The 25,370-nt window shown below is 42.6% G+C and overlaps 2 protein-coding genes and 1 long non-coding RNA gene across 4 annotated transcripts in view; 1 reads left to right on the forward strand and 2 right to left on the reverse strand.

Moving 5' to 3' along the window:
- The window catches only part of LOC135433481 (uncharacterized), a 37,635-nt gene extending 36,437 nt beyond the window's left edge, over positions 1 to 1,198 (reverse strand). Inside the window, exon 1 of the long non-coding RNA XR_010437095.1 lies at positions 1,061 to 1,198. This is a non-coding gene — a long non-coding RNA (uncharacterized LOC135433481). The remainder of the gene's footprint in view (positions 1 to 1,060) is intronic.
- The window catches only part of olf413, a 131,042-nt gene that overhangs the window by 100,446 nt on the left and 5,226 nt on the right, over positions 1 to 25,370 (forward strand). For both annotated transcript variants that reach the window (XM_064689556.1, XM_064689557.1), the window contains 7 exons: positions 6,167 to 6,448; positions 6,696 to 6,881; positions 8,034 to 8,229; positions 14,114 to 14,283; positions 14,397 to 14,559; positions 16,448 to 16,583; positions 24,471 to 24,639. In XM_064689556.1, coding sequence (XP_064545626.1) covers positions 6,167 to 6,448; positions 6,696 to 6,881; positions 8,034 to 8,229; positions 14,114 to 14,283; positions 14,397 to 14,559; positions 16,448 to 16,583; positions 24,471 to 24,639 — 1,302 coding nt within the window. The remainder of the gene's footprint in view (positions 1 to 6,166; positions 6,449 to 6,695; positions 6,882 to 8,033; positions 8,230 to 14,113; positions 14,284 to 14,396; positions 14,560 to 16,447; positions 16,584 to 24,470; positions 24,640 to 25,370) is intronic.
- Positions 1,650 to 2,337, reverse strand: LOC135433510 (uncharacterized). Its single transcript, XM_064689623.1, has 2 exons — positions 2,054 to 2,337; positions 1,650 to 1,993 (listed from the first exon to the last, which is right to left on the reverse strand). The coding sequence occupies exons 1-2, from the start codon at positions 2,267 to 2,269 to the stop codon at positions 1,775 to 1,777; spliced, it is 435 nt and encodes a 144-aa protein (XP_064545693.1). The 5' UTR covers positions 2,270 to 2,337; the 3' UTR covers positions 1,650 to 1,774.

Consider the following 25,370-nt stretch of genomic DNA (forward strand, 5'->3'; position numbering starts at 1 on the left):
TGTCAGAAAGTTGCAGGCCACAGACGTTTGCAGCAGCGCACGAAAAACCCATTGATGATTGAATTGGCAATGCCTCACAGAGGAATAGGAGCACAGGCAGAAGCACACCCACACACACACACAGGCACACATGACTCTGAATTGTTCGACGTGACCATGGCAACCTGGTGCACACACACACACACACAGACAAAGACACCTCTTGAAATGCTTCTGGGGAACGGTTGATTTGATTCCAGTTGCCAGTACCAGTTGCTAGTTGCAAGCTCAGCTGCCGCTGCTGAAACTTTAACAAAGCGACTCGATGCTTTTATTGTTCAAGTGCAGCGGGGGCAACGGGGTCATGTACGTATGTCTGCTACTGCACAAGTGTGAATTTTCCTATATGTATGTATCTGCATCCGTGTGCGTTTGCGTGTGTGTGTGTGTATTTTGCTCTATTTATAATTCAATTGTAAATGCATTTCAATTACGTGCACATTAAACAAGCTTGGCAAAGAGCAAGTTTTGTGGCCCCAGCAAACAGTGGCTGACCAGAACAGGGCCAAGACCGGGTCCGGGTTCGGGACCGAGACCTGGACGGGACCGAGACAGAGACCAGCTCCAGGACACGGTTCAACTTGACCACTTGACCATTAGCCATTAGCAGCGCCAACTTGGCGTACGTTTCGTTTCGTTTCGTATTCGCTTCTGGGACAATTGGACCATTATTAAAACGCGTTGAGATGGCAAAACGCAAGTGGCAACAAAACAAAACAAAAACTCAACTAAACTCGACTCAACAGCAGCCAACAAGAGCAGCAACACGAGGAATAACAATGCAACAGCAGCAGCAACAACAACAACATCAACACAATCGTAATGGGCTATAAAGTTTGAGGTGTGCGTACGTGTGTGTCTGTGTGTGTGTGTGTGTGTATGTGCGAGACTGGGCTGTGTATTTGGACAAGTTAAACAAAATAATTTATGTCAGCATACAAAGAAAATCAATAAAATTGCGATAGATTTAATGAGATGTGCTCCTTAGAATGATAAAATCAAAGAGCTATAGTTTACTTACCCAGTCCAAGACCTATAAAACCAATTTTGAATCGAATCGGTTTGAGGCCGAAATTCCAATATTTTATTTACCATGAACCGAACCCTTAAGCGGATCAGATAAATAAAAAGCAGCCAAAGCTAAGACTGAACACAATTATTTTTTCTCTATTGGCCTAATTAAGGCTTTGTACTAATTTAAATATTTAAAAAATAATATATTACTACGATTACGACTTAAAACCACTGGGTGTGGGCCGACCCACAGAAATCTTAGCACCCATAATCTTTCCATTTCTCTTATTTTGAGAACTGCAAACGCAAAATAATAAATGAGCTCAAATCAGCTCCCTGCCTTTAAATTCGCTTCGTGAGCTTGTCCTTACACACTCAGATTTTAGTTCAAATATCAGTTGTTAAAGTATTTTTAATAACTTTAATGAAACTACTCAATTGTTAACTTATATTTGAAATTATGTTCACATACTAATTGACATCTACCAAATATGATTAAAAGAATCCAATGGTTGAGGCCCAAGTTATTTATGCGATAAAAACTCAAGTATTTTTAAGGAAAATATGGATCAGCTTAGCATTCAATTCGGCTGATATAGATACTCGGTTCAAGGTCCCAATTGGTTTTAAGACCTGATTTTTATTTGTGCTTTTTAACTAACGACCAAAACGAACAACAAATTTAAAACAAAACAACCTGTATTATAGAACTATACTTCACTCATGGATCTATTCCGAAAGAGTTTTCCTTCTCCTTGGCCAACTTGATTTTCTTGCTTTTCTTCAGCAGCTTCGCATTAAGCTTCCGCTTGGACTCATCTAGATGGCCATATTGACGTTTCAGTTCATGCCAAATGTAGGGAACACTCATTTCAGGATAACCAGGCATAATAATCATAGGTTCTATGAATCTTAACAAAAATAGCTTCACTTTGCGATTCTGACAAGAGAGAAATACCTCAAAGCGATTTTAATGAATTGTGCTTTACTCTGCTCTTACCAAGGAATCGGGACACTGTATGTAAATGCGTTTGCGCGAGGCAACAAATATATAATCCTCCCGTTCCACCTCGGTTTTAATGGGCACCGGCGGTGCGATGACAGCGGGCCACATTTCTTGGATGCGCATATGCAGTTCCACCTTGTGGCTCCATTCCTTGTAATTGCCGCGACCCGACAGACGCGGTATTACATTAGCTTGGCGATGAGCGAGCATTTTTCAATTTAATTTCGATTCAGTGAAAATAACAACTGAACTATTATATCCGCTTGACAGCACTGAGAATGCCAGCTCAAGCCTGCTTTAACAAAAGCCCAAACGTCATTCGAGTGCACTTAAACCGAGCACCTTAGACCTTGGACCTCATTCTGTGTTCAGGCAAGCGTTTAGCTGCAATCCTTGCAAGTTTTTTGAGCCGTAACCACGACTCTAATGAGTCCTTGTACCGTCGCATTTTACAATTAGCCAAGAGTCAGCAAAGTGCCAGCCACCTGTAGTCCTCCAGTCCTGTGCCTGTGCTCCTATACTGCCGCCAGCAGCTGACACACACACACACACACACATACACACCGCAGCCGGCCGACGCTCATCCCTGCACAGTCTTTGGCAATTAAGTCCCTGGCCAAACGTTGACCACACACCAAATGACTGTAGCCAGTTTGCTTTCATTAATTTTTGGTTGTAATCCTTGCTGAAGCCTTTCATTTCATTTTAGTTGTCGGCTCTCAGCTGTTGTTGTTGTTCATGTTGTTCTACGTGCGTGTGCATAGTTCGTCTCAGGCTTTTTCACACTTTGTTTCTACGTGATGATACCCTACGATGCCCAAAGGCTTCTGCTTTTTTATGGGACTGTGCGGCTAATTATGTGATATTTATAGCGCGTATAAGAAATGTTTACACAAGTATTGTCTTTTCTAATTGGGAACAAGACTGGAAAACGTCTTTGCAGCGAATCGGTTCAAGTCGCAAACTCTAATTTATTTTTTTACTGCAAATCAAACCTTAAGAGACAAAACACAAACCGAACCATGTTTTATTTTCTAAAGTGTTTTGTTTAAACTTTGTCAACTTTGGGGTATGAAAATATTTTCAGTAAAAATAAAAATGTTTCATAAAAGAAATTTTAAAATATATGGCAAGCATAGTTTTGAAACAAAATCTTGATTCATGGCTGTGTAAAACTAGGTGCAAAAACTGAGCCTTAAGGCTAGAAGCTAGTTTGAACCATCAACCATTAACACCGGCTGCAGTCCTGGCTGTAAGGTCCTTTATTTTTTCCCAACAAAGGGAAGGTCTGTTGCCTTAAAATGTCGGCATAAATATTGTAAGCAAGTTCATTATTACAGGCTATTAAAATATGCTTTTAATTTGCCTTTCTTTTTTTTAAGTTAATATGTTAATATCTTTTTAATGGGAATTCAGTGAAAGATTCTGGTTTTGAAATTCTGTTTACGTTCATTTTTCTTAAATACAGTCATATTTTTTTCTAAATTCCTTTGCAAACTTTCCACTTTTATTTTCATCATTGCCTGCTGTTCTCCTTGCATATTTTCGCCTTGTGTAAAGAGCATTCTGAAGTCGTCTTTCGAGGTCGTGTATCCTTTTTGCTTCCGAATGACTGTTGAGTTTTTTCACAGTGGTCATGTTTTTACAACTGGGCCATGTCCAGCAGCGCCGTAGCCACGTTAATGACTTTTGTGCTGCGCCTGTCGCACGGCAAATGTTTTAAAACTGCCCCCGAAAAGAGTTGTTGTTGTTGCTGTTGTTTTTGCTGCCAGCTGGCCAGCGATTGCCGGCCGGTTAGCGCGTTTGCCGCAGCCGCCCGCAGTGTTTGCCCGGACAGCGGGCAACCGAGTCATTTGTACAGGTTTTTTGCAGACTTGCTATGAATAAGGCGGGGGCGATATGGTTGCTGGCAACCGGGGGGCGGTGGGCGGTAAGGGAATTGTTAATTAAAGTATTGTCTCCTCGTTGCTGGCAAAATGAACAAGTGGACAAGGACTCGTCGTTGTTGTCGTTGTCGTTGTTGTCGCTGTCCTGGGCATGGCCCTGGCTGCCCTGGCCGTCAATTGTCGAACATGGTGCTCTACAGTTCCACTTAACAGCTACAATGGGCACTTTGCCACAATGAATTCAAATGGATGCCCTGACCGGGTTGCAGATTTTTTTTACAATCTCCGACACCCTGCCCTGCACCGCTCTCTCTCTCTCTCTCTTTCTCTCTTTCGCTCTCATTCACCCTCTCTGTGGTGCTGCCATGTTTGCTATATGTGTTGTTATTGTTGTTATTGTTGTTGTGTCGCTTCAGACACACACACACACACACACACATAAGTTCACACACGTGCACATGACATGCACACAATGACAGCTGACTGTTGGCTTCCAAAAGCCCCCGAGGCATACGAGTCAAGTACAAACAGAGCGAGCCGAGGAGCAAAAGGGGAGAGCAGAGCGAAGGGGGGTCTGTATACGAATATGGTACTTCCCGCTCGCGGGCACATTTTGGCCCGACGCGACGTCCGTCGTGTTGTGATTCTTTAATGAAAGCTTTAATTTGGGTTTACCAATTAAAACTACGTGGCAAATGAAATATACATGCTGGCCACACACACACACACATAATACAAAAGAAATGCCAAGAGAAAGCACAAAACAAATACACATATATACATATAGGAACAGTCCCATATGATATATACGTATGCATCTAGATATATATATATATACACACGTTCGCCGCACCAGACGTGTAAATTGAAGCTAAGATGTAATGGCGGACAGGACGAGCCCTTGGGTAGCCTCTTTGGTGTCGGTAAAACGAATGAAAAATAACTGCACAATTTTGGTAAATGCTCAAGTACAGTCTGCAACAAAACAGTATTGAAGCAATTGCTTTGTGAAATTTGGCAACAGTTGTCAAATGCAATTCTAGAGGTCATGCAATTAAGTTGAATGAACTCAAATTAGTTGATTTAGCTTGGTTTCATTTGGTTAGCATGTCACTTAGAGTGCGAGCTGAATAAATAAGTAGGCATTTATAAAATTAATCTTATGGAAGCACTGAAATTTGGCAACGGCGCTCAGTCAATCATGTTTTGTGCTGCAAGTAGTGTAAAATAAAGATGTACTGCTATTAACTTAGTTATTTACTAACAAATAATACTAATAAATGCAAAACTTTCTCCTGACTGAATGTCTGATGGGCAGTCAATGTACATTCATAAGTGGAAAATAGGTGCTAAATGGTATCGAGTACCCTTAAGACAATTTATGAACGATATTTTTCATGGTTTCCTGTATAAAACCTCCCAAATTGAAGATTTATATTATATGAATGACAGTTCAATTTTCTTCCGATTGCGTTCTATATTAAAATGTTTGTTTCATAGAAGGGGATTATTGATAAAACCACGTGTGGTAAACCAATTTGATAAAAAATACATAAATATATAAACAATATTCAACGTGTCTTCAAAATTGCTAGCTCCTGTTTAAAGTTGAAACATAATGTTGTGTTCTTAACTACTCTTGAGCACATTAGCTGGCTGCCATCCATTAATTAAGGCAGCCATTGAATAGTGGCAAAGTCGCTCAAGTGACTTGTCTTACGCCCGCCATTACAATCACGTACGTACAAGACGAAACAAGTCCGTACATGAAACATGGAGCGCACGGAGCTGCAGAGTTAACTGCAGCTGACCAAACAACACCTGCCCGGCTGCCAATGGCCGCAAGGCGACTTCCGTTTCCTTCCGCTGCTCAACTCGTGCGCACCTTTTTTTTTGTACTTTTACTTAATTTAGCCGGACAGCCACCACCTGCCCCCCAGTCCGCGTAGCCCACAGCTCCAGACAGTCCATCCATGTACACGTCAGCAGCGACATTATTGCTCTTGTTGTCCGGGTGCAGGCAGGTGGGTTGTTGTCCGCTGTTCCAAGGGACGCTATTATAACGCCATTTTGTGCTCCACACACACATACACAGACACACACACACATACACAGACACACACACACACCTTTGGCCACTAATTTTTTACACATTTTTCAACTCTCCATTATCCTTGCCTGCTCTTATTTTTTTTTCGTGTTGCCTTTTTCTGTTTTACAGAACGATACAATGCGCCTGCTATACATGTATCACGCACAGGATCCACCGCACGGCTCGGTGCGTCCCGGCACGCTGCCCGATCCGGCGCGCGCCTTCCGACCTTATCGGCCCATGGTGCTCATGCAGCGCGCCCAGCTGCAGTTGCCATCGCCGCATGATGAGCGCGTCCGTGTGCTGGAACTGCGCAATGAGGACGTGGAGCTGCCTCCCGGCGATACGCCGCTTTTTTGGTGCAAAATGTTCAAGCTGGAGGATATCAATCGGAAGCATCATCTCATTCGGGTAAGAACTAACGTGGCCATTGCTAAACGTTAATACTTATACACAATGCATAATTGAGGGCAAGTGCAGTCTGCTGCATTCGGAGTCCTCGTTTCTTTATGTTTTTTTTTTGTCGCTGATGATGCTCCTTGGCCTCGGCATAACCAAATTGAAATATTAAAAATTTATTTATCTCTGTCTCTACACGCTCTCCCCGCACGCTGGATTGTCTCTGGACCTGTTCATTTTCTTTTCATGGGACCGACAGTACGAGCCGATTTATGATTCATCGTCCAGCGTACACTACTTGCAGCACATAACGCTCCACGAGTGCCAAGGGTCGCACTCGGAGCTGGAGGAGCTGGCACGCGAACAGGGCAGACAGTGCATGGGCGCCCGTTCCATACCGCTGGCATGCAATGCCATTGTTGCCTCCTGGTCGCGGGGCAGCGAGGTAAGCATCAGATTCGACTGCACTCAACTCAGCTCAACTTATCCCCATACCCCATCAGTGTCACAACCATAACCATGCAATATTAATTTAACCTTCGCAAATGCCTTCCTTTCAACACAAAATGCAAGTTAAGTCTGCTCGAGTGCACGACGTTTTAAATACCCTTGCTGAAATAAAAAACAAAGATTTATTAAATTCAAAAAAATCAAGCTAGCCAAGGGAAAATTTGTATTTTTATCTATTCAAATCATGGCGAATAACTTACACAGTTTTTATTTAAGTAAGACTTCCGTTTTATAACATAGGAACATTCACTTCAGCATTGTTAAATGGTTTTTTATATTTCACCGTCTCTATATATAGCTATATATATCAGTTCTTGGCAGACTTATCAAACTGTACGTGTTCAAGCTTATCTATTAATTTATAGTTCTCAATTTCGGCAAGGGTATTATCGCATAAAAAAAGAAATGGCTTGGCCTTCTGCACTTTCGGAACCTTTTTGGCCATGCTTTTCATAATTTCATCACAGGAGCGCTGCCATAATGCAGTGCCCATGTCGCGCCGCCAGGGGGCGCTGCGCACTGCAATGCAATTGAATGGCAACGGCTTGCGCTGCCGCTGCCGTTGCCGTTGCCGTTGGAGGGGGCTGCGGCGGTGGCGACGGAGTAGGGGGAGCGGGGGCTGTAGCTGATGTTGCTGCGCATTTAAATTGCACATGGCCATGGCATTAACTTCCGTCCTTCATTTTCCATCCATAGTGGAATCCATGTGCATGCATACATGCAAACATACATATGTATATAAATATGGATATTACAAACAACACTCGCAGCTTCTTTTTGAAACTCGCTACACAATGTGAAAAGGAGTATATCGGTTTTATATCTTACTGTCCGTCCGTCTGTCCGGAATATGTCATCACTTAATCAACCTTCTATGGAGATCGGGGCAAAATTATTCCACTGCTTCCTCCACAAATTGCAATTAAAATCGAATAATCAAGCAGACTCTTTTTCAATTCAACTTACACTGTGTACAGCGCATTGCGCAGTCGGCAACTCCCAAGTGACTCGTGCTTATTGTTTGTTTTTTTCCTATTTTTCGTTTTTGGGAACTTTTGTTTCATTCGGTGTCGTTTCTGTTTTGCAGGGCTTTACGTATCCACATGAAGCGGGCTACCCGATTGAGTCGCGACAGGCCAAATATTATTTAATGGAGACCCATTACAACAATTTGAAGCCGGACTTTGCCCAATTGCATGCCAGACAAATGGCGGATAATTCTGGTTTGAAAATCTACTTTACGCACGTGCTGCGACCAAATGACGCTGGCATTTTGTCAATCGGTAAGTTTGGGTGTCCCCCCTCCATAGCACATAGATACATCTACATATATACATACATATATTCAAAAATACATGTGTGAGTGTCTGCAGCACTGCAGTGGTTGGTGTGTGTGTGTGTGAGTGCGAGTGTGAGTGTGTATACTTTATGCGAGGCGAGCTTTTATATATGCAACTCATGTCATGCAATTTATGAGATTGCCGAGACCAAAAACGACCCTGGGAGTTGCTCAGTCGGAAGCTGGGAGCTGCGGTCCTCTACAGCTGGCAGCCGCATTGGTGGCTAGTAAAACAAAAGCATATGAGTTTTCCATCTATCTGTCTGTGTGTGTGTGTCAGTGTGTGTGTGCGTGTGCTGTGGGTAAAGGTATACCCTGGCGAAACATTGTCTATCGTGCCAGACTGCATTCACGATTTTGTACAATAGAAATATATTTTTAATTGCTTATCAAGTGCGTCTCTTCGGCTATAAACCAGACCGGCAAACAATTTGTTTTGTTTTTTATTTTGTCTGAATTATTAATTATAAAATGGTGCGCGATGCACGCATAAAACAAATTAATAAATTACTAATGGCAATTCATAGCATGGCCCTCTAAAAGTTTGTAGTATACAATATTCGTATTATTAATTTAACTGGCTTTTGAGCCCAAAGGGATGGAAGTACGTCAATTGGACATAGTTCAAATATTTATTTTTGTACGTAAAACAGCTACGAGGGTCTTTCTATAATATATAAAGCACCTAGCTCTGACTGACTGACAGAATGCCCGACTGATTGATCAAAAGTGACAAACGGGTAGAATACAGTTTTAAGAGAAGATTCCCTTTGGGACGGCAGTGAGCAGTGAAAATGAAATGACCTGCCTACCTGACACTTAACACGCGGGAGATCAAGGTTCAAATGTTAATCAAGGTTCAAATCAAGGTTAAATAAGTGTACAAACAAATTCGTTGCCTATTGCATTGAGCCGGGCAATGCCGGGTTATAAATTATAGCTGAAGGCCAAAAATGAAAGACTTTAAAAAGTATTGAAATGTGTTAAGCCTTGTAAACAATGTCCCTACTTAGTCTAGACATTTATTAATCCTTGAAAAATTAATGTGAAGAATCACTCGCAAGTGCAGCCTAACATTATGTTAGGTCTGGGCCTGGTTAACAGGCACTCGTCCGTCTGGCTGACAAAATAAATGTCTGCCATTTGTTCACAGTCTTCACTAAGTTTTCATGCCACCCACGCTGGCTTGGCCACAACAAGTAAATTCGTGTGTTCGCCAAGCTTAAGCGCTTTTTGAGTATATTTCCCGGAACCTTAGTATCCTAAACAACCCCGATAGCCCACCCGCTGCCAGGCAAAGCTCAACAAATTTCCAGGTTTCCCTGTGATACATGCACACACACATACATGCATACACATAGCTATGCCTGCGCACAGGATAACTAAAATACTAATTTCACTTTACAATTTGTTTTCGATGTTTTTCTTTTTTTGATTTTTCTTCTATTCTACTCGTACTCCCTCTACTGCATCTATTTCTTATTGTTATTTTTGCTGTTGTTCGGCTTTTGGTTGCTTCGTTTGGTTTTTGTATTTGCTTGTGGCCACCGGGCGGGGTGGGCGGCGGACTGGTGGCCAGGGGGGGGGGGGGGGGGGGTGGGGGGCACTGTGGTCGCTGCTGTTGCAGTTGTTGTAATTGTTATTTTACTTTTGTTCATAGTCACGCAAACCAATATAACTTTGTTACAACCGCACAGAGACATGGCCAACACAGTTGGGACTGTGGATAGGAAGTGAGTGAATAAGCCATACAGGATGAAGGTATCGGGCCACCTTCAAACCTCCCCCCCTACTCCTCCTCGTCATCCTGCACCAGTGGCCACACGTTCTCGTCGATGCTTTTTGAGGAGGTGTTGCCAAAACTTCCGGAGTATTACGGCAAAAAAGTAGCAGAAGTAGATTAATACATTCTGATACAGTGCAATTTCTAAGCGAATCAAATAAAATAAAAAGCATAAAAATACGGCAAAGACGAGCTACCTACGGCACATCGAAGCTGAAATGCCCTTCTAGACAGATATAGAAGGCAATTATTTGAGATATATACTATTATAACTCGAAATTGCTGCGTTTGGTTAAAATACAATATCTCATTCTTTAACAATTCTCCCTAGAGAGCCATATGATATAGTAGTATAAAAGATTGATTTACATTCCGTCCGATTTCGACTTATGAGCTGCATCAAAAAAACTAAACATATACATACATATATATTTTTATTGGGTTCGTTAAACATTTCTCGGCAAAATATAATACCCCACGCAAGAGTATAATGAAATCAAATATATATGCATATATATTTAGTGCCTCGTCATGCAACATAGTAGCAGCAGGCCAAGAACGGGAGGCAGGCAGCAGCTAGCTCCGGCTAGGTCCCTGGTTATGCTTGAGTGGAGCGCAGTTGGCAATGCTATTGAAATATTTAATTGGAATTTAACGCATACCACAACACGGCAGTCAATAAATAAAAAAAATATACACACACACACTTCTATATAAAAAATTAAAAATATATATATATAAACAGTGGATACATTTTGCTGGCTCGCAATAAATTGAATTACGTTTGGACTTACGCGCGCCGAGACGGGCGACGGGATATGCCAAAGCTGGTCGACCCAACACGCGTAAGTAGCTGTGAAATTGCTACGCTTCCTGTACGGCTGTCTGTCCGTAGATCTGTGGGTCTCTCCTCTGGGCCGCTCTCCCGTCCGTGTGGCGAAATTTAATTTCAATTTAATTGGTTATTGATATAGCGCCCTGGTGTATGCAACGCCGCTTTGATTAATGTTGCTGCGGCTTGGCATGTTTTTTGTGGCACCTTGGAGATGGAGAACGGGGGCCGATTGCAGCCGATTGGCGCTGATTGGAGTGTGGACGCCATCAAAGAGAAAGACTGGGAGTTTGTTAGCCCAGAAGCTTTCAGCTTAAAAGTTCCAAAAATGCACTAGAACTAACAGCAAATCTTTTTAAATATTTAATATAAAAATCTCTAAAACATCATACATTGAAAGTTCACGGGTTTAAGCTCATTTAAAAACGAAGTTTAACTAAGCGCCGAACACAAACACAAATTATCTCCATCTACCTGATTTAATAATTAAATACTGAATATAATTTGCAAAGTTCAAAGTGTGTTGGGTGTTAGTTGGCAAAGTTTTTAGAAATTGTATTTTATTTACTAACAACAGCTGCACCGTTTTTTAAATCAATTTTCCATTACAGTAGAGAGTACATATTTTTGAACTATGACATGTTGGCTTGGCTAACTTCGAAATAGCCCCGTCGCGTTTTGTCCTCTGCTGGTCATTTTATTAAATGTCACGAAACGGAATCAATCAACGTGCTGCGAGGAGATTGATAAAGTGTATCTAGCAAATATTGCAAAAGCGCGTCATCAATTTAATTCCAAATTGCAATTCATGCGCGTTTATCAAATTTTACTTAATTAAAGCGCGAAAAACTTTCGACCAGATGGCTGTCAGTGATTCGGCGATGTGATTCCCAGAAACGTGCTATAAATTAAAATCAATCGTAGCATGCCTAATGCGCAATATTTCATTATTTTACCTATTCTAGCTAAAACATTGAATACAATTTTATTGAAAACCCTTTTATTTTAATTTATTCGCTAACAAATGAACTCATAAAACGTGTGCGCCAAAAAGTATGCTTTGAAAGATTTGATGAATTTAAAGCGAAAAAGATTTCAATAACAGTTAGGTACATAAATTACTGTCAACGTTTGTCTCCCTCTCCCTCTCCCTCTCTCTGCCTCTATATCTGTATATATCGATGCTTTTTGCCAATTTCCATTCATTAAATCAAATTCAATATTGGCCAAAGCGACGCAACGAGTGGGAGTTGCTTTTAAACTTTGGACTGGACGGGGGGTTTGCTGTCGAGGGCTTAGAGAGTTTGGTATACTGGCTCTATTTCTATTTGATTTGGCCAGACGACACTGTGGAGCGTGGCACAATTCATAACTGCATATTTTTCAAATCGATATTTAACACACGAGCTAGCCCGGGGTGGGGTTTGATTTTGGTAATTTTTATTGACGTTGCATTTGCCGCACGCCACGTTGACAGCAGCCAGTTTCGTTTGCAACATGGCAGAATGCAAAATACAAAACGCAAAATACAAAATACAAAATGCAAACTGCAAAATGCCGGCCGTATCAGAAATCGGCGGCAACTTTTCTAATTATTTTAAATGGCGATTTGTGTCACACGCGCACCTGCTGCCAAAAACTCAATTTCACTTTTTGGGTCGACATTTGTTTTTTTTCTTTTCACTTATTTTGTTTTTGGTGACAATTTGATTAGCATTTTTGGCTATTGCTTTCACAGATAGTTTAACTAAAGCACATTCCATTCAACAAAAAAAATTTAACAAACAACTAAACATTATATTTACCTAATTTAATGAAGCCCCGTTTGACAGGCCTCGGGCTTAAGAGCACATTGTTATTCAAACTGACAGAGCTGGGCCTACAAATTGAGATATTCGATTGTTCACTTTCATTTTAGATAGCTGAAGTGACCTGAAATCGATATATATTTATAAATGCAACAATTTTAATTTTGTTCTGAAACGGCAACTGTACAAATAATTCATTGCATTTGCACAAAATAATAAATTATAATTAAAAGAAAAAACTCGAACTATTGTGCTTAAATAATTCCACAATTTTGTAATAGAAACTACTTTTTTATGATTGATCTGTCAGCTAAATTATTTATAGAGTCGAAAATTAGTTTCAGTAACTATCAAAGCTTTTTGAAATCAATCATATTTTATACAGGACTTGAAATATTGCATATGCAGCACTCACACACACACACACACACGCATAGAATTAAAATTGCATTCCACGTAGGTAACTTTACGCTGCGGGTATTACAGAAATGCAATCAACTCAATGTCATTCGCAATGTTTCCTATAAAATGTTGCTAACCGAGCATGACTAAGCTATAAATATGCACATGCAATTCTTTACTGTACTGAAAAAATACAAAATAAAACGAAAACAAAAAGGCGCCCACGCGGATTTACAATAAAAATCAATTGCCAGCTGGGCTCTGAGCAAATGGGGATTTTCAAGCAATGCCAAGCATTTGCCGCGAGTATTTTGATTGGCATACTCAGAGTCCCACAAACGAAGCTATTGAAATGCCAAACAGTGGTAAATAAAAATATGTAGCACACATGAATTTCAAATATTTTTTCAACATGACGCGCGACACGCGGCCCTAATTGCGTATCTGGTACGAGAAGTTTGCCGTCGAGTGCAACGCTTCGTATGAGCAATATTTCGCAACATTTAACTAATTGAGACAGCGAGCGTGCCGTATACAAAATTCACTTAAGGCACACACACACACACACGCACACATAATTCGATTGACGAAAATTGTTAAAAGTCTAGAAAGATTCCTAATTGATATAGAGGCACCCTCTGGGGTGGTTCCTTGGTGGTGGTGCAGCTTCTTCTGCTGCTGCTGCTGCTATTTGGCGGTTTTGTCTACGTTGCTGCACTGACAAACTTGTTAACAAACATCAAAAGCAGCAATTAAAATGTAATTACACGTTACCCGCCAAATCGAATTAAAAAATCAACGTTCAAAGCTAAGTAAGTAGAGTGCTTCGGCAGAGAGAGAGAGAGAGTAGGATCCGGATCTGGGTCGGGGCATTGGTTAGGGAATTGTGAATGTCGTCGTGCTGGTCGGGCTGGTCGGGCTGGTGGCTTTGATAAAGCGCGCTTTGCGCCACTCTGAAGCGTTAATTAAAAGTATTCAACACACGCTCTCTCAACATTTACAGGCATGGATCCCAACTGGCGCCACATTATACCGCCGGGACAGAAGCGCGTGATATCGGAGGGCCAATGCATTGAGGATTGCACCGGCTATGCTTTTCCCACCCAGGGCATCAACATTTTTGCGGTCATGATGCGCACACATCAAATCGGCAAGGAGGTTAAGCTGCGTCAGGTGAGTCGACAACTACCGTCTACTATTTGCCCAGGACTTCGCTTTGATATCCATTGGGATTCGGGGACGGATCTAAGCCAGAACCAATGCTAATGAGCAAACTAACTTTGCAGATACGACAAACCGAGGAGCTTCCGCCAATTGCACACGACAGCAATATAGATGTGGCCTATCAGGACTTTCGACGTTTGCCCCAGTCGGTGCATTCCATGCCCGGCGATAGACTCATCGCCGAATGCATTTATGACAGTTCGTCACGAAAGGCAATTACGCTGGGTAAGTGCTCGTTCCCCCTTTCGTCTCTTGCCCCTGGCGGGCCCTCAACTGTGGGTAGAGTAAATAAAAATTGCAAGCAGCCATTGTCGTGAGCAAAAGTGCAAAAATTTCAATGCTCAACCGTGTACCGGCAAACAGGCGAGTCGTCGTTATGACACATTTAAATCAGCCCAAACGATATGCGACAGCCAGCAGCAATCGTAAAGGGAGCAAGTGCAGCACCAGCACCAGCACCAGCACCAGTGCCGGAGCCGAAGCCGGAGTCAGAACCAGGCACCGTCATACGGACTAACAAAAATAAAGAGCACGACAGCTGCCTGGCAAGTGGAAGAAGGCAAAAGTAGATGCAGTAATGGAGGAGCCGCTGACGACCTCATTGTAAAATACATAAACCAAGACATTGAAACATTTCACTTAGCACGAAACTGCCAGGTGTTAAGCGGGTTGGGTGTGGGTGGCAGGTGGGCTGGGGGGAGCGGGCAATGCGGGTGTTGAGACATACAGTGACAGGTGGAGGGAACCAAGCTGAACTGACAGCTGTGCAAGTCTCCCAGCAAAGTGGACAATGTGACAGTCGGATGAGAGAAACAAGGAGCGTATTGGTCCCATTCAAGAGACTGTAACTAAAGAAAGCAATATTATAAACGAACCGTCAACAATGAGAAGAGTTGATCACAGTAAAAGCGCCCGCTGTTCAATTAAATTAAGTATAGCATGAATATACTAGAGAAAAATAGGTTTATATCCAATATTTTGAAGGAACTCCACAATTGTAAGATATTATAATAGAACAGAAAGCGATGAGAAGAGCTGATGAGAAAGGTGTTTAATTAAATGAAGTATAGGTTGTTTCAAGTTGCACGCAAGACGATAAGAAATTTTATGCAATTATATCTGCAACAGCTTTGAGGTAAAGAACATATTTTGTAGAATTTAATAGATAATTTATTGCAAAGCAGAAAATCCTAGAGATATGCTTACTAGCTAGCCATTCGAGGCGAACACTCCCCTTTAGAAAACACAGACAGAGTGCACACCTAACGTAAATTTGACTTTCTTGCTTGCTGCACACAGTCAACAAGAGACAATCTACAATCTAGACTAAGTGAATGAACGCAGCGGCAACAATTGAGTGCAACTCTATGGAGACACAATCGTAATAGACCATTGCTAACGATGTTGCAGCAAAGCGAAGCACAGATATACACAGCTAGACAGATATACGAATAGACATGCTGGAAACTGGGAGCTAGGAGCTGGTAGCTGGGAACTGGGAACTGAGCAGTAAAACAGGCAGTCAGGCGTATGCGTCGAAAACATAAAGCTTCCAACTCAAATAAAGCAATGATAATGACGAGGACGACGATGGAGATGGTGATGTCGATGTCGATGTCGATGGTGATGTGGATGGCGATGGCGATGGTGATGCTGATGCTTCAGCTACTGCTGTGCCCAGTTGCCAGCATCCTGCATCCTGCATCCTGCATCCTTCAGCCTGCTCTGACATCAATGTCGTCTTGCGGAATATTATTATGATGGCGCCTGCTGCTTTACAGCCAGCAGCCGCTTAATTTTGTCTTTGTTCATAGCCAGTGAGGCGGCGAGTCATGGAATTGAGCGGGTAGGGTGAGGGGAGAGGGGGGCGAGGTGGGGTCGACTTACCTGGCCAGCCAGCCAGGAAATTGTCCTTGCTGGTGACTGTCGCTAAAGCTGCGCGTTGTATTTTTGCATTTTGTGTGCTGTCAGCCGTGCGATATTTTTCCTTTTATTCCCAATATACATACTATATATATAAATATATGTGTTTATTTTGCTTTCTTTGTTTCCGTTCTCTTGTTGTTTCCGTTGCATTTCTTATGCATTTCTTTTGCTCGCTTCTCCCATACAGGTGGCCTCACGATGAAGGAAGAAAGCTGCACCGTGCTGACACTTTACTATCCACGCCAAAAGAAACTGACAACGTGTCATTCACTACCCAGCCTGCCCACAGTGCTGCATTCTCTTGGCATCGAACAGCTTGCAACGTAAGTCCCCCACTTTTATTATACAAATTTTTTATAGACGTATATATATGCATGTATATATCATATGGTGGAATTTACATGGAGTCGGGTGCCGCAGAGCCAAAGGCTTTTGCCACACAATGGAGGCGAACATTGAATGACGGGCGATATTTAAATTGACATTTAATTCGGCAGAAATTCAAAGGTATCGATAAAGCAAGATTGTGCACAGGAAACAGTTATTAAAGGGAACACAGCAAGCAATCGATTAATCGAATGTGTGGCAAATGAAGAAGAATAGCTGAATAATATATATTGAAAGAGAAGTCATTCAGGTCAAAAGCAAATGTCACTGGATGTCTGAATTCTTTCTTTGATTAAATTGATAGATTTGCAGAAAATGACAACTAATCGAAATGTAAACATATCGATTAACCGATAATATATCGATAAGTGCATCAGACGAAATTTCTTTTGGTACAGTCATCTATTGATTATAATTGATGCATTGCTGATCCAAATTAAATAACTCAATGACTCGAATTTTATTTTATTCAATTTTGTCCCACTGTACTGCGCCCTATGCACCCACTGGCGCCACACTCGACGCTCTTGTGTATAAGGAAATTCACTTTATGCCACTGTTGACTAAAGTAATTGGTGATTTAATGATGTTGTTGCATAACCAAATCACCTAACGAAGTCCCAACTACTCGAGGGCAGATTGATAGAGACGTTGAGGTAGACTCATCTTCGGCTGTATTCATCAGCTTGAAGTATTTGTTTGACTAACAAACAATTGGCAAATGGACTGCTTTGTGCCGTGCGTTTTAATTGTAAATGTGCAAAAATAAATTCCAAGCCTGAGGTCGAGGGGCAGCCAAGTGAATGCTGGCTAAGCCACAACCTCAGAGCGTTTCGCTTTATTTAGAAAATATTGATTTCTATTAACGCCAAGTGCTAAACAAACAGAGCAGCAGCAGAAGCAGCACCAGCAGCACCAGCAGCCAGTTCAGTTGGCTCGTCGGGATGCTTCAGCCAGCTCTTGACTCCTGAATAGCTTTGCCGGCCCGGCTACCAATTCAAATGCGGTCGGGCATAATCACCTCGGGGAGCCCATAAATATTGTATTAAAGCGTACGCTGAAAATTAGTCGAAATTAAACCTGAATGCCAGACTCGAGATTCATTTTGAATTGATGTGTACCGTGGGGCGGAGATTCAGATGGTTGCCATTTTGAAGGCTGCCTCCGCCTCGACTGGCGCACGCTCTATTAATCACTTCCTATTGACACAAGACCGACACGGTCAAGTCAAAATCAAAGATAATTTTCTATGGTACTCCTTCTCTCTTTTTTTTCTCGATCCTTTGCGCAAATCAAAGTAAACGCCATAAATTGATTAAGCAGCCAGGAAAGGTAGAAGCGGCAAAAGCACGGCCACCTAAATGAGTTATGCATCGGAAGTACAGCAGCTGAAGGACCAAATAGCTGGCACCTATGCTGAATGTTAATGCTAAATAAACAAATAAATAGGGCCAAGCTCAAATGAGTGAAAAAACGATTAATTAAAGATTTATTTATTCTGCGCAAATCGGATGCTTGCATTCATTTTGAAAATTGATTAACGCAGAACTTAAACTGCGAAGCAATTTGGGTGAAAGAATAAAAATTCATCAGGCTTAAGTCCACATGCATGTGTATAAGTAATTGCGCAAGTATTAGTGAGCGCCCGTCTGAGAAGCTGCGATTATGAAAAGCGGCTGTGTCTGTGTGCGCTGTCGGTGAGCTTCGTTTAAATGGCTTTGCATATGAAAAGTATTAAAATGGATTCATTAAAATCAGCTCTAAATCATTTTATGCCTTCAAAATCCACTCAGATTAGATCATCTTCCATGGGCACATCTGATATGCACACTTCGCTCAGGCACTTTTCAGCGCTTTTCTTTGCTTTCCGCTTTTCACTCTGCTCTGCTGCTGCTCTCGTTGTTGCTGTTGTTGTTGTTGTCTTCATTGTTTGCTGTGTTGTTGTAAGTGATTGTGAGGCCCTGCCATACAGTGGCTTTTTGTCCTGACACGGCCATACAATGCACACTCGACCCAAGCACACACACGCATAAGCACACACACACACACAGTTGAACTGCGTGTACCGAAAATCGACATGAATTGATAAAGTCATTTGCAATTGTCTGTCGTTATGGCACGCTCTGCCAGTTCTTGTTGCTGTTGTTGTTGTTTCACGCGTTTGTTGTTGTTTGCTGTATACAATGGCATGAATGCTTGCAGTGCTGCTGTTGTTATTGTTGTTGTTACTGCTGTTGGCCAGTTATTATGGCTACTGCAATTTTGTAGCGCTTAATGGTTCGGCTCGGCGTTCGGTCTGTCTGGCTGTCTGACTGTCCGTCTGGACCTGGGCCTGAACCGAAAGTGCGAATGCGATATGAGGATTAAAATTCATAATGAAAACCCCAACAATGCAGCGACAACAACAACAGCAACAAAAATGAAATTGCCATAGTTGTTTTTCCACTGCAAACCAATGGGAAAGTGGCAAACTGGGAAAGGGGCATGTATAGGGGCATTGGTCGGGCAGAGGAATATCTGCATTTGGGGGTGGCGTCTGGCTCTAGATCGACCACAAAACCGCTTGTGCGCTTCAAGTTTAATTAAACAATGACAAAAACTAGACAATACCACAATAGACTGAACGCCATAGGTGGATTACAATTAAGTTTTTGGAGCTGAAACGGTTTTCAGACAGCGCAACCAACTGATTGCCCAGCTGCTGAATATTTGAACAGCGGCAGATATTGAATGTAAGGCTTAAAGAATCGATGTTATATACGACAATTGGACCACAACAGTGTTAATTTTTACACCAGAAATCCTGGAGCTGGAACAGATTGCATATACATATATTACACCTGTATTATGCCATGGCAGGTTGTCTGAGCGAACCTTGCCCCTCCTTCGATGCTTAAACTAATTGCGAATTATAACGAGTCAATAACGAGCCGAAAACAAGGAAAGCAAGAAAATCGAAAGTCAAATTTCTGTTTGATCCTTGTTCAAAAGGTCCTCCAAGCCAAAAGGCAATTTGTAAACTGCAATTTTCGACCAGAAACGAGCTGAAAAGAAGAGCGCATTGATCCATAATCGAGATGATTTGAAATTTTGCATGCAGCTTAAAGCTGCCTGCTATTTATTATCGCAATGTTGTCGTCCGGTTGCAAGCCCATGAATGATAAGCTAATCATGCATTGGCCAGGCCAGTGAGGACCAGTACTAATGTAATTATGGGCTACTTGGCATGACAACCTTCGACCCGCTTGCTTATTACGCTCGAAATTCAATTTAATTCGAAACGCACAGATTTTGCGGCTAGCATAGTGCAGCATTGGCGCAGCTCAGAAAGTTCGAGAGTTCGAGGGCTCGAGTCGATTGAGGGCCATATATATAGCCCAAAAATTGTTTGCAGTTCAACTGTGGCTCAATTGACCAGCACACACACTAACGAGCAGGCTGAAGTTATGGCCAGACGGGCCACACAGCAGGGCTGGGCAGGAGCGGGGAGGCGGACAGGACAAGCAATGTTGTACTCATCGTCGTCGTCGTCGTCATCGTCATCGTCATCGTCATGCAAAACTCATTGGAGTCGTTAGCGAGTGTTGTGGCGGACGGGCAGGCTGGCAGGCGGGGGGCACGATGAATCCTGGCCAGACCCAAGGACATAAAGCACAATGCAGCCGCTCACAGGAGCCTCATTGTAGTGCGGCGTGCCAAGCACTGGCACTGGCTACTGTTTGGTCTTCATTGATCACACACACATTAACACACACTCACACACACTCTGACACACACTCGCATGCCTGCCCATGACCCAACAGTTATTGGCTTAATTTACGTTATACGTTTGGGTTTTGGTTGCCTGATTTTTTCACGGCCCAAATAATGTGATAGTGGTTTTCACAATTTACGCACTGGCCATGGCACCGAAATTAATTTTAATTGTATGCTCATGTGTGCGGCCAGTTTTTGTTGGCGAGTGTGTGTGCCATCTACGTTTTATATATATATATATATATATTTTTTTTTTAATTACCCAACGTTAAAATGAAAGTAATTATTCAAGTTGTGCCCCTCTATTTATATCGCTTTCTCCTCTCCCACGGCCGCGCCTGCCTCTCGTGGCTGCAATTAAATTGGCTTCATTATATTGTTGTTGTTTGTTAATTGTTTAAGGCCAACTCAAATGATAAAGAGATATCTTGTGTCTTAATGGTACGCTTTGTTTTACCTTTTATTTGGGCTGCGCAGCTCATTAAGACTTCGATATCCTGCCTGATATCCTTTATTACTTGATGACTTCTTCTTTTACATTTTCTTCCATTCATTATACAACCAACGTCCATCGATTGATGCGCTTCTTTTCCACTTCCCTTTCCTTTCATCTGCAAATGGCAAAGGATATCAAATTGCTTGACAGCACGTGGTTGGCATTTTTAATTTGTGGTTCTTTTTTGCGTGAAGCCATTATTCTTAATGAATTTTTGGCAACAGCTTGAACTGAACAACAGTCGAAGTAAATTTAAATTTAAAGAATAACTCATAGATTCCTAAGAAGGTTAACCCATCCTTCAGCGAAATTGAGCCTACCCTTGACTGTTTTTTATTCAATTCAAGGATTCTCATGATCTGAACTAATGTTAGCGCCTTCTGGAGTAACAAAGCTCAATGTCAATAAATATGATATCAAGAGCGTTTAAATTCTATTGTGCTGAGAGTTTTTGTTGGGAACTCTCAGCTGGAATGAAATTTCTCTGGTAGTTTTTGTTGGGAACTCTCAGCTGGCATGAAATTTCTCTGGTATTTACCTATTTCAAGAAAGACAAGTTTCTAATCCTCCAATTATTCCACTTTCTGACATCTCTTCATCGTCTTGTTGTTCTTAGAACATCTTCTAACTCGTGCATTTCTCTCAAATCTCCTACATTAAGGCCTTCAGCCTGCGTAGCTTAAGAGTTGGTCCAGCCCGCGGCAGCTCGCTGGTTCAAACTCAGCAGCAATTTAAAATTTTTTAAGGAGGAGTATATCTAATGAAGAATGCAAAGCTTCTTCTGATATCTTGGGTTAAAGCTTTTCCTTTTCCTGTTCAGGCTGTAATTTGCACATGACATGCCGCAACTTTGCAAGTCTCCTAGGCATATTTATCAAGTAGTCATTTAATAGCATATAATGCCTAGTATATATAATCAATTGTTAGCCACATAGAGGCACTTGCACACATTCGTACATAGGGACGAGAATGTCCTTTTGGCCAACAGCAGTTGGCTATTTGTGCAATTTAAGTTTTCATTTGTCATCGGCATGGCCATTGCTTTTTGCCGTGCTGCCAACTGCAATTGCAATAGGAGTTCAAAATTGAATTTCGTCCCATAAATGCACCCGCACACACACGCACACACACACACACACCCGTCATAACGCTACATAAATAAACCCATTGGAACTCGCATTGCAGTTGCCGTTGCAGTTGCAGTTGCTGCGGCTGTTGCAATTGCCCCTTGCCTGTTGCCCCTTGCCCGCTGCCTGTTGCCTGTTGGCTGCTGCCAGCTCCCTTTTGTGCGCGGCTTAGGATCTGTGCCCTGCAGGGCAATCCAAAAACGCAGTTCGGTGGCGCACATGTGCATTGTGATGTGGTGCAGCTATTGGATTTTATAATCAACAATGCCAAACCAAAGTGGAGTCACAGCTTTTGTCCTGCTGCCGCTGCCGCTGCTGCTGCTGCTGGCTCATAATTTTAATTATACTGAGTGCCAATGAAGTCAACAGCCATAAGAATGAAACGGCCAGCGATTGATGTGGCGGTTGCGGGATGCGGACCATGATGGGTGGGGCGGGACTGCGGCCAGAGGGCCAAGGGATCAGCCTAATCTATGCTCCGGCATTGCCTTTTAACATTAGCAACAGCTGTGCGCGTTTCCACTGCATTTATATTTATTATGATACCGCAGCGGGCAGTGGAGGTTACGGTCACGTGGTGCCCGGATATATTAGCGACGCGTTGAGCGACGCTACGCAATGGTTCGCTCAATAAACCGCAAACACCGACCAACTATTGGGGGAGGTGCGAAGGAAGGGGAAGGGAAGGGAAGAGAAGGGAATGGGGAGTGTTCCTGTCAAAAGATACACGTATGCAAGACACAGGCAACAGGACGCAGGACGCAGAACACAGGACGCAGCCACACAGGACACGGGCCACAAACAGAGTTGAACATATGGATGAATGCAATATTTTATTTTATATATTAATATTACGGTGTACAATGGACAGGACCACACACACGCGCACACACACACCCGCACACACACACACTCGAGACTCATACAAGTGGCCAGTTTTTAGTTTTGTGGGTGGTTTCTGTGCTGCGCCGAGGAAACAGAGGGCATGGGGTGAGGTGTGAGGTTGCAATCAATCCGCAGACATTAATATTTTCGTGTTGCCAACCGCAAATTGTTGCGGCTCTCATGCGCTGCAGCAGCCACTTGCCCATTACCCAACCCAACCCAACCCAGGCCGGAGCGGCGCGACCCGACGGGACGCTGTCTGCCCCTGTAGATATCATACAACCCTCGATGCGGATTGAGTGGAATCATAAATTAATTAAAAGAGATTTGTTTGCGGCTTGCAAAGGATTCTGCCACACAGTCAAACAGGAAGCACACAGCCAGCACAACAAAGAAAATGTGCGTTTGGCTCATGTTTTACTCTTGCTGTGTGTGTCTGTGTGTGTGTGTTTGTGCTTGTGTGTGTGCTAGAAAATTAAAGCAACATTTTTCGTAATGCCAGCCAAAGAACAAAATTAATTAGCCTAATTGTAAGGGCGGTCGAGACGAGAGCAGAAAAAGACTGGCAGCAGACGTGGGCCGTGGGGTCGTGGGGTCGTGATGCCGGCTGGCAATCATAGATGGCGCTAGCGAAACGAAGCGAAATGAATGAATAGAGGGAATGAATGAAATGAAATCAAATCAAATGAAAAGAATGCATAAGGAATTTATATTGCGCTAAAGATGCAGTGGCGCGGCCGTAAGGGCTGTAAAGGCCGAGACACAAGCGAAAACCATTTGAAATTAAACAACGAGAATGCAGGAAAAAGTGAGCGAGTAGCGAGTGACCTACTAAAACAGCGAGTAGCGAGTAATCTAATAAAAGCGAGTGCCATTTTGTTAACTCGTTAGCCATACAAAATACAACTTGAATAGCGGCAAGGCAAGCCAGACTAATGATGGCATAAGCACAAGGGTTGGCTACAGCTGCCCAAAAACAAAACAGAAAATAAATAAATAAATAGAAAAGTTAAATAGATAACAAATATATATCTAAGCCAGCTCATTAGTCATTGCACCTTCTGCAGACAACATTTTTTGGCCGCATTCCCTGCAGAGCGCTTGCCGCAGCCAGGCATTTGCTTTGAGGTTTTACACTTTTGGCCCATTTATTTGGGTTTTTGCCCGCCTGCTGCTGGCCCTGCTTTATTCGTGGTGCGGTTTTTATTTCGTTTGGCCGCGTCACCCCTGGCATGCCCAAAAATAAAAAATAAAATAAAGTATTTGACGCGTCACAAATGAAATCTAAAAGATTAATTAGCTCAAGTTTTTCGCCGACCGTCTTTCCCTGAACTTACCATCGACAGCGAAAAGCCGGCGCAAATCTGCGCCGACTTACCAACTTACCAATCCCCCGTCGACCCGGCGATAGGACTTGAAAATCTGCTGGCAAAGCGACTTTTGGGCGGGGCTGGGCGGTTGGGCTGTAATAAATTTTAAGTCCTAATCAAAGTTGACAATAATAATAAAGTTAATAATGTTATTTTGCTTCTCTCTTCCACTTTCTCTCCTCTGTGCAGCGACTCAAATCCCGTGCTGATTTCATCACCGCCCGAATTGGCTGGCATGACATTGGAGGCACGTCTGATATCCTACGATTGGGAAAATCAATTTGGCGAATTTCAAGAGGCCACACGCAAGGGCAGCTTTAAGCCCATCTGCTGGGGAGCCAAGAATCATGTGGTGCCGGTGAGTAAGCAACTTCGATTTATCCCAACGATAAAGTCTAACCAAGTGAAAGTCACAAAAAACACCAGAATGAAAGAGACGGGGCGTAAACAACAACGAATTGTGCATACCCTATGATATGATACTGAATTCCAAATGAAACAATAATAGAGATTCTAGAAAGGCTTGGGTCTGAACTGTTTAGAAATATGTGTGTCGTCCATATATCAAAGTAAATTTTTGCCTTAAGTTCTATAGGATATTCGTTAGTAATTGTTGGCACGGAATGTGGCCATCGTAAGCCGCTGTCACAGTTGAAATCGCATTAACCCTTTTCTTGTCAACTTCATTTTATCTGCTGCTCTCTGATCTGATGGCAACATTTCGCTGCTTTCGCTGCTTTTGCTGCTTTACATCCATCAGCTTAATCAGCTAAATTGCTAGACAATATCTGGGATAATTTTTCTTGCTGCCATTTGGTTTGGGAGCCAGCGACACACACACACACACACACACACACACAGAGATCCTAGACAAGTGCTCATTTATTCATCGTCAGGAGTATGGGCAAAAGACATTAGAGGCATCCCAGCCCAGCAATTGGCCTACACACCCCCTCCGGCTAACTCTCTCTCTCTCTCTGTCTGTCCCTCTCTCTTATCTCTGAGGGCCCGGATAATGTGGCTGCAGCAAAGCGGGTAATGTCTACCGGAAACCGCACGTTATAAAGTGCAATCAATTGCAGTTGCTGG

The sequence above is a fragment of the Drosophila montana genome, unplaced genomic scaffold, assembly GCF_035044405.1.
Source record: "Drosophila montana isolate Dmon_TW-CO22-7 unplaced genomic scaffold, ASM3504440v1 contig_3218_1, whole genome shotgun sequence".
In the NCBI taxonomy this organism is placed as follows: domain Eukaryota; kingdom Metazoa; phylum Arthropoda; class Insecta; order Diptera; family Drosophilidae; genus Drosophila; species Drosophila montana.